The sequence below is a fragment of the Vombatus ursinus genome, unplaced genomic scaffold (assembly GCF_900497805.2).
Source record: "Vombatus ursinus unplaced genomic scaffold, bare-nosed wombat genome assembly UNPS02014803.1, whole genome shotgun sequence".
Lineage (NCBI taxonomy): Eukaryota > Metazoa > Chordata > Mammalia > Diprotodontia > Vombatidae > Vombatus > Vombatus ursinus.
The window spans coordinates 2436800-2447150 of NW_020954581.1; the positions used below are offsets into that span (position 1 = coordinate 2436800).

The window sequence follows — 10351 nt, forward strand, 5'->3', positions numbered from 1 at the left end:
AAGGAAGGAAGGAAGGAAGGGAGGGAGGGAGGAAAAATAATAGATCTAGATCACATAAAATGAATTAGAAGAGAATTCTAAAGTTTATGTATCTTTCCACCACACATTCATAAGGAAGTACAAGTCACAGAAAGATTTTTGAAATGACAAGAGCTTTTTTAACTTTTTCTGTTCATGACCTCTCTAAAGGATCTGGTAATTTCCCCAATGTCAAGAATCTCTCCTCCTGAGCCCCCAAAACCAAACAAGAAAAACAAACCCAATAACATACTAACAAAAGGCATGGCAGGAGTTCCAGGATACCCAGAAAAGAAAGAGGAATCTCCAGTACTTTTCCTTTGTTTTTTTCAGAAGAGGTATGAACAAAGTCATGAAGATTTATTCAATTCAACATACATTAAGCCCCAAATGTATGTTTAATAAACATGCAATTCATTGAGGGAGATACAGAACATACCCAATTCAATTCAATTCAATTCTAGGAATTCTGCTAATCTCTAAGGATACAAACACGAAATAAAATAATCCTTGTCTTTGAGGAGCTTATATTCTTGGAGTTGGGGGTGGGGAGGGCGGGCAGTGGAGAGATGGGGAGAAAATTTGGAACTCAAAATCTTTTGGAAGTGAATGTTGAAAACTAAAAATAAATAATTTTTTTTAAAATGAAAAAGAGAATAGTATCAAGAATGCTAAATAAAGCCAAGTACGAGCTAAAGCTTATGAGAAATGTTAAATACCATAAAATAGTTACTTTAGCATTGTTGATGAAAGTTTGGACATCTTCTTGATGTGATGGGAAGAATAAAACAAGAGAAAGAAAAGAAACTATTTAACTCTTCCTTTGATTCTGTTTTCTCTACCAAGAAAAAAAAATGATCTCCAAATTGAGAATAGAAAAAAACATGGTTAACAAAGGAATTAAAACCCAAGATCAGTGTGCAGCTCCTAAGAGTCACATGCAGCTTCCCTCAGTAAGTTCAAGTTATCTGGCACAGATGTACTACATCATAAGGTACTAAAAGACTGTGATTTTTGAAATAACATGGAGAGAGGGAGAGATGGCACAGGAATGGATAAAGGCGAAAGCACCAATTTTCAAAAAGGGAAGGATAGATATTTTGACACATAGACTGATGAACTTGATTTCAATAACTAGCACAGTTCTAGAACAGATAATTAAAAGGATGGTTTGTAACTACTTAGAAATAAAAGATGTTATTAGTAAAAATCACTAGTTTATTAAAGATGAGCCATATCTGAATTGCCTAATTTCCCGTTTACTTTAAATAGAATTGCTAAACTTCAAGACTGGGAAAGTAGTGTACATATATATATGTAAAATTGCAGCAAAGTGGTTGGCAATTTTTCACTTTGTGAACAAGATGAAAAGATGATAGATGATATTAAATAAAGGAAATTAAGTTGGTTTTGAACAAGCTGAAAGACCCAAAGAGTGAGATGATGTCAACATGGAGGGAAAGCTCTCCCAGAATGCAAAAGGTTTCTATCCTTGGCGCTATTTTTGTAACATTTTGTGAATGACTTAAATGAAGGTACCGATAGGATACTTATCAAGTAGACACAAAATTGAGAGGGATAGTCAATCAAAAGGCAATTATTAAACATGTACTATAAGCCATGTATGGTGCTAAGCACTGGGGATTCCATAATGCCCTTAAGGAGCTCAAAGTCTAATGGGGAAGACAATATACACACAACTACATACAAACAAGATACATACAGGCTAAATTGGAACAGTCTCAGAGGGAAAGTACTGGCATACCAGGAAAGGCTTCTTGCAAAAGATGGGATGTTAGTTGAGACTCAAAGGGAGTCAAGAGTCAGAGATGAGGAGATAGAGAATTCCAGACATGAGTCCAGAGTTGGGAGATGAGTGTCATGTACAGAGAACAGCAAAGAGAGCAGTGTCACTAGATCACAGAGTACGTGGAGGGGAGTGGGATTAGAAGATGGAAAGGTAGGAAGGGGCCAGATTATAAAGAGCTTTAAAAGCCAAAGAATTTTGTACTTGATCTTGGAGACATCAGGTAGCCACTGCAGTTTATTGAAAAGGCAGGGTAACATGGTCAGACCTGCACTTTAGGAAGATCAATGTGACAGCTAGGTGGAGGATAGATTTGAGTGGGAGAGGACTGAAGCAGAGTGACCAACCAGCAAGCTACTGCAATCATCCAGCAGGGAGGGGATGACTGTCTGCACCAGGTTAGGTGACTGTGTCAGAGGAGAAAAGGGGGTGGACAAGAGAGGTCCTTCATGTCTGGAGTACCCTCCGTCTCACATCTACCTCACTGCTAGTATCTCCCTGCTGAGATTATCTTCCACTTATACTGTATGTATCTTGATGTACATAGTTATGTGTATGCTATCTCTCCCATTAGACTGTGAGCTCTTAAAGGATAGGTACTGTGGTTTTGCCTTTGTTTGTATCCCCAGCACAGCATCATGTGTAGTACATAGTAAATGCTTAATAAAGGCTTACTGATTGACTGGCTGGAAATTAGAGCAATGCCAATTTGGTTCAACCTTAGGAAAACCCTTGTTAACAAACAGAGCTGCCACAAAATAGAATGGGTTACCTTAAGGAATAGTGACTCCTGATTCATGAAGGTATTTAAATGGAAATTGGGATGTTGGAGACAGGATTTATAATTTGGGTAGAAACCAAACTAGAAAACCTTCCCACCCAACTCCAAGATTCTATGATTCTAGGAAGGAATAGGAAATCATTCTCAGTTAAAATGGAAATGGACTAAAAATGAGACCTTGCCAAACTGGTATTCCAAGAATACCAACATGGTACATTTTTGTACATAATCAAACTTAGGAGAGATTATTAATGGGAAATATCCCCTCACAAAAAAAAATCTCCCTCAATCATCGGTCATATCATCTGAAATTCCACATTAGTTATTTAGTCCATTGGAATAAGAAGCATCCTCTTTTAAATACAAATTTCCCTAGGAGCAATTTTTTCTTAATTAGGGTTGGACCTATTTTCTTGGACATGACCTCTGACCCTTAACCATGTTTGAGGTTTTACGCTACAATTCTTCACCAACAGCGTTGAAACATAACCCATAACACTCCCAAATTCAGATAAAAGACATGAGGTAAGTAGCACAGATGCATCTTTCCTTTTGATTTATGAAAAATTCTCAAAATCAATCTCCCTTAACAATATCCTCCTAAAAATTGAGATTATGTTAGTGTTCAAAAACAAAAATACTATGTATGTATAATTCCTGGGTTATTTTAGTAATTCTTTACCATAGTACCTTATATTTGCTTTTTTCCCTACCTACTTAGAGTATTTATGAAAACAACCTAAGACGCAGGTAGGGAACTCAAGGCCACAAGTGGCCCTCTAGGTCCTCAAGTGAAACTCTTTGACTTCAACCCTTTTATTAAGGGGATTTGTTCTGTGATGTTTGGATTCAGTCAAAGGGCTGCACTTGAGAACCTAGCGGGCCACATGTGGCTTTGAGGCCACAGGTTCCCCACCTCTGGTCTAAGATGTTCCAAAATGAATTCTATCTTTCTGTCAACATGACAAGCTTTTTCTGGGCCTTAGGTTTGCTTTGGGCTTGCCTTTAGGACTGCAGCCCTAACAAGGTAAAATAAAGTTTTTTTTCCCCATAGCAGTTGAAATCACCTTCTTCCTGATTCTTGAGGGGAGGAACTTTAGTAATATGTTCTAAAAGGCTTGGATCTTTTTCAGGTTTCCGGCTTGGAGAAGTTTTGCAACTATCTAGTTGCTGAGCAGCTTTATCATCCTCAGAAATATTATTCTGCTGCATATCTCCCACAATAGATGGTGACGACGATGATGAATAAATATTTCCTAAGTGATCCACTATGGGAAGCAAATATAATTCTGGTTGAAGAGCCTAAAACATATAGGAAACAATTTAATAGAGAATAACTTTTTAAAAAATTGTTTTAAAATAAAAGTTTCTAAGTGTGTTACATACATATGGTGGAGCAAATGACTTGAGTTTCAGTTCCTTTTCTTCCTTTGTCTTCACCTGAAAACATAAACATGAAAAATCAACCAAGGCTTTCATGATTTCTCATTTATTTACTTTGAACTTTGCAAAGAGTATATAAAGAGTTAAGCTGAATTTTAAAGCTAATAGCAAGACTAGATGGAAGATATTGTAGAAGATAAGTTTATTATCTGAGTGCATCAAATATAATTGAATTCATACATCTTTCAATTATGCAAATTAGTTCTCACACACTTAAGTAGAGCTCAACTGGTGATAATAAAAGAGAGTTCCAATACAGAGGGTGGGACTGAGGCAATAGTTTTACTTAATGTTACAGTAAAGAAATAGTTTGGTACATGTAGCTAGAGAATTCACTAACTCTTCATTCATCATTCCTAGTTAAAGATTTGAACAGTGATTATCTTAATAGTTTTTTTTTAATATTTTCTTTCTCTCAGGAACAAATTCTAGAGTGAATACATATGACACAATGGAATAGAGGTATACATAATTACCATTTCTTTATACATTTGACTTTATTATGCCCAAAATAAAAATAACCATAGGATTCTGCATTGGGATTTTCATTCATTCTCTCAACAGGAATTTAAGTGTCTGCTATACATTATGTATTAATTTGTTCTAACAAAAGTATGGTCTCAAAGAAAAAAATCCAAGCATGTGAAAAAATGTTTCACATGGCTAATAAGTAGAGAAATCCACAGTAAAGCAACTTTGAGTTTCCATCTCACACCCATGAGATTGGCAAAAGATGACAAAAAAAGAAAATGACAAATGTTAGTGAGGCTTGAGGGGAAATGGGCACATGAATGTACTGTTGGTGAAACTGTGAATTGGTTCAACTATTCTGGAGAGCATCCTGGGCCTACTCCCAAAAAGTCACTCAATGTGTGTATATCTTTTGCCCAGTGATACCACTACAAGATATATATCCTACAGAGATAGAAGACAAAAAAAGGACATATGTATAATAGCGTTTATAATAGTTCTTTTGGTAGGAAAAAAAAAATGATGCCCACCTGTTAGGGAATGGCAAAACATATTATAATGGAATATTATTAGGCTGTAAGAAAGGATGAAATGGAGAGCTTCAGAAAACTCGGAAGAGCTGTTTGAACTGATGCAAAGTGAAGAGAGCAAAATCAGAAAACCTCATCAGTATGTTCGTAAAGTATGTTTATAGAAGAATTTAATATTTGAGAAGGGAAAGAAAAGAAGAAGATAACTTTGCCCCTTAAATAGTAGTGGCAATAGGTACTTTTATTATTAGATGGTTAACTATGAAAATGAAAAATTATGACTAAAGAAGTGAGACATATATAATATACCCTGACATTAATCAATCAGCAAGTATTTATTAAACACCTATTAAATAGCAAGACACTAAGAACACAAAGCCAAAAATTAAACAGTCCCCACCCTCAAGGAGTTTACTGTTGGTGTGACAAAGCACCTTTCAGACTTTGATTGGACATATATGAGCTGGCAGCAGAGAGAGTGACTAAGTATCCTGGACTTGGCCATGTCTCTATTTTTTTTCTACCCATTCATCTACATATGAGAACAGAAAAGACTTAAAGAGTTTAAAAATTGGGAAACCTCTCGAGGAACATGGGAATTATTAGGCAAATAACCATTCCCTAGTCTAGTTTATAGCCCAGTCTTCAAAGACTGATAATGGGAAATACATAAAATAGTCAACACAAACCAAGGTGAGGTCCTTGGCTGGGGCCTACACCCAGACCAGGATTAGGAGTCCAAAGAAAACACAAAGCCTAAGGGCATTCTATAACTCTTTTAGAAACATTAGTAGCCAGAATGTGGGAACAAGACACCCTAGAACATCTTAGAGCATCCTAGAACAAAGCGTTTTCTAACTCTTCCAAATAGCTGGGGGGTGGGAAGAATGGATGGGATGGAGCCCAAGCTAAGAGAGTGAGAGAGAGCTGCAGATGACTGTGACAGCAGACAGTATTGCACAGAAGCAGAAACACCAAGTGGAAACCCATGAGTCTGAGAGGAAACAGTCCCGCCCAGCACATGAAACCAGAGCAACTCAATGGTTTTAGCATCAGCAGCATGAGCTGCACTTCCACGCATGGGCCCTGGTCACCCATGGTTTGGTATATGGTGGGTCGCCATAAGAAATTAAATGGGAATTTTGGGGGAGTTTTGCAGAAGTGGCAGACAACATGTGATGGCCAGCAGACAACAAGAAAAAGTTTAGAAAGTCAGAAATACATAAAATATATGTATGGGGTTATATAATAAAGCCTATGACCACATACTTAACCTAAATTTTACAATAAGGTAAACACCCTATAAAAGAAAAGAAAAAAAAATTCAGACTTCTTCTCTGGCACGAAGGGAGGGCCAAAAAATTTTATGTGGATTTTCCAAATTGCATGGGCGCTGTGACCCCAACACCCCCGTCCTCCACCCCTCGATGTGGAGCTGATAACTGTAAATGTAAAATAACCTTAGAAGGGAGGGCCCTGGTTCACACTTGGAGAAGCACTCTAATCTGCTACATTAAGTCTCCTGGTAGTCATCTTGGCTTGGGGCATCTGCTTTTGTTAAATGCAAACATTTAGCATGGAGAGGATGAGTCTGTGATCAGTCCAGCACTCTGCTCCACACACTGTCTTCCTCACTCTCACATCCTATCTGTCTCTTCTCACAATGACATAGTCTATTACATGCCAATGTTTGCGGCAAGGGTGCGTCCACAAAGTTTTATTGCATTTAGGCAAATGGAAGACAGTGTTGGTGATAAGGTCATGAGATACACAAGTCTTCAGTAGTAAGTGACCATTGTTGCTGCTGTTTCCAGCTCCATCCCTCCCAAGGACTCCCTGCCATGTCCGGTAGTCTGAGCCTACTCTAGCATTAAAGTCACCTAGAATTATAAGCTTGTTCTCTTTTGGCACATTGATGATGAGGGTCTCCAGGTCTTCATAAAATTTTTCTTTGACCTCATCTGGGTTCATCATGGTGGGAGCACATGCTCTGATGATGGTAGTATGGTGCTTTCCTACAAGTGGTAATCTCATTGTCATGAGCCTGTCATTCATTCCTTTTGGTAGCCATACAAGCTTGTTAACTAGATTACTTTTGACTGCAAAACATATGCCAGCTTCATGGTGCTCCCCTTCGCTGCAGCCACTCCAGAAAAAACACGTATCCAGCTCCGACTTTGGAAAGCAGCTCTTCATTTGCCAGCCTTGCTTCACTCAAGGTTATCATCTTGACGCAGTGCCTGCGGAGTACCCTCACAACAACAGCTCTTCGTCTTTCAAGCCTACTGGACTTGCTGTCGTCCATACGTGTGCACACATTCCACGTTCCAATGATGAGCGGAATCATCTTTGCAGAAGTTTCTGTACATTTTTTTGTGTTTCGACATAGGGTGGGATCTCCTCCTGCTGTGGTAAACAGGACAGGGTTGGGTAAGCAGACAACTTTTAGGGCACATTTTCTAGCCCCTTCCTCACACCAGGAGGTGAAGATCGTGGTTCTCAAAAGGCCGCTCTGACCCCCAGGGGGCTGCCGTATCCCACTGCTGCTTCCAGTGAGAAGATGACCCTACAGCGTGGGCTGCCTGTGTACAGGGTTGTGACTACAGCTCCCAGTGTATGCGTACCTGCTGTTTTGTTACCTGCCTGTCACCACAGGACTCAGAGATAGGTAAAAACGGTAAAATGGTATGGGTGATGTCTTTTGATTCATGCATAAATTGTATTTAAGTAAGGCAGGATTGCACAAAGTCATTGGCCTCACTCTCTCTTCCAGAGTTGTAACAGTCCAGTGGCAGGACAGAGTCAAGATGACTGGTGATGGCTCGAGATGCACTGGACGTTGGTGTCTTGGATGCCCAACCAAGCTCTAAGTGTTCCACAGTGCCTGATTCAGCTGCCTTCATGGCTGTTGGAATCAATTGTTCTAATCCGCCCATTTCACCAGGAGAAGTCTTTACATGCTTAAGGCAGACACCCCCTTAACTCACTGATGGGTTTGAGACCCCTTGGTTACCCTCAACCTGCTTTAGCCATCTCTGAAACAGTTTACCAGAGTGTGGTCACTGTGTATGCTATAGCTTCTTGAAGCCACAGGTGAGAGTTAGGTGGATCAGGTAAACAGCAATGGTAGAAAGCAGCCCTGCAAAGGGCTCAGCAGTCCTCATACCAGAGGCACTAGTCTTCCCTGAACACACCCTACACCCCAGACCATAGCTAAGTATCAGTGGAAAGCATCCCAACCAGGAAGAGACCCAAATGGCCTTGTGGATACCATACTGCAAATGGAACCACAGGGACACCACAAGCAGACCTAGGAGGCCTAGAAATACCATGATGTGACATGCTTTGGCCACATATATACTCAATGTGTGTGTCCTGTGAACTCTAACCATGTCCACTCTTCCCACTGACATGGTGTGTATTTTAGAAGAGTGTGCTGTGGGTTTACGGGATATCTATGTTGTATGTCCACATAATCCTGCATCAGAATCACCATGGAGATTAGAGACACTACCCCAGAATCCACTAGCACTGACACGGTGGACCTGAGGGATTGTAAACTCAGGGAATTCTGGGAGAAAGATGCTGGAAGGAGGAGAGCATGGCATCCTCCTTCTGTGATGTGTGGGAAGACACTGGCCCTGTTCTGCCCCCAACCAGCCCTTCCCTTCAGAGACTACAATGGCAAACCACTGAACTAAAGTTGCCATTGCCTCTGAGCTAGAGAAAAGACATGACTTAACCATGTTAACTGAGCAACTCCCCTGCAGTATTGCCCTGCAAAGGAGACGGAAGTAATCTAGATGGAAAAGCTATTTATGCTCCTGTGCTCAGACACCTGGCACTGTCTGACAGTAAAGCCAAGAAACTGCCTCACTCGGGCCATTTTGCTCAAGTCCCCATAAACATTTAATATGGATTAGGGTCTCTTTCCAAGATGTATGGAAGTTTAAGGTTTCACTCAGCTTGGGAGAGTAATACAACTCCCTGAGAGGTTGCCTTCACATATAATTGAGGGACACAAATTTAACAAATCGTTGAAACAGAGATGATAAAAAGGGGGTTTAGAGGAGTCCTTCACCAACCAGTGAGCTGCTGAAAGGAGAAGTAGGTGTAGGGGAGCAACAAAATGTGAATACCAATAAAGAAATCCAAATAGGAATTTACATAGTGTACACAAAAGGCAACCCTTCTCTCCCTCAGCCCTGGATTGGCTTGAGGGACATCTCTCATCTGGGGGATTTTTCGTTGACTTCAGGTTAGAAATACTTTTTTACACTCTTTCCTGCAAATCAGTTTTGAGATGGCCAACAAGTAAGATTGCAGAGTGACAGAAAATGTCTGGATATCTGACAGGAGAAATGACAGGAGAAAACATTGCTCTCCCCTTTACACATTCCTCTTACTACAGGCCAGATGGGTCTTCCAATTTTCCCAGACCAATCAGTTTCCCCAGCCTCAATGTGTCACTAGCATTAATTATGTATCAAAGGGGTAGTGGCTAATTTCTTTTATACAAAAGAGAATAGACAACACAATCACAGAGGAGAAAGCAAATAATGAAAAAGAGGTCATTTTTTGGATGCAATATTAGTTAGCACCAGGTTCTACTACAGGCAGGACGCTTCCTGACTACAGGAACAGAAAATGACCTTTTTGTTTATACTCCTTCCCCCTCACAGGAAAGAAGAGAGAAAAACCACGGAGGAGTTGATAAGTTAGCAGTGTAATTCTTCCCCAACCCAGAGGCAGGGGAGAAGGGTAATGTCTCCAAGGAGTGCCTAACGTAGCTCACAAATTGTTGTCTTTATCAGCACAGCGGACATCCTCATTAGCCTCAGCAGCTACAATTCAGTGATTCGGGAAGAGTTTGGAAGGGAAGGGGCAAAATGCCTAGGCACTGAGCATCAACCCCCATGCCACACAAACTCTGAGCTTACTTTCTTACACTTCTCTTTTTGGTGTTTTCCCCTGCAGAATTCTCTAAGTTCCACATTCTTCTCGGTTCCATAATTTCAGTATTGGTTAATTCTGAGGAAGCATCTCTCATCTCTAAGCTAATGTCAGCGCAAGGCTAAATTAGGAAATGTCCTTGTTTCAAGATAGCTATGCCTGGCACAAGTAGGAACTTAGTAAATGCTTGTTAAATTGACTTAATGCTGAATAACTATGCAAAGAGAATACATCAGTGAGAACTTGTGAGCTATAGTTTTAAGAGTATAACAGACCCATAGAGGACCTTGAACCTAGTATGTTCAGGGATCCAGCCTCTTAATAACAGTTGGGGAAAAGGTGGGGGAA

General features: G+C 40.1%; 1 protein-coding gene across 2 annotated transcripts in view; it reads right to left on the bottom strand.

Annotated features, from left to right (window-relative positions):
* Positions 1–10351, bottom strand: part of SPATA1 (spermatogenesis associated 1) — a 77508-nt gene that overhangs the window by 44083 nt on the left and 23074 nt on the right. For both annotated transcript variants that reach the window (XM_027873953.1, XM_027873952.1), the window contains exons 5-6: positions 3993–4046; positions 3674–3908 (exon numbers count right to left, since the gene is read on the bottom strand). In XM_027873953.1, the coding sequence (XP_027729754.1) occupies positions 3674–3908; positions 3993–4046 (289 nt within the window). The remainder of the gene's footprint in view (positions 1–3673; positions 3909–3992; positions 4047–10351) is intronic.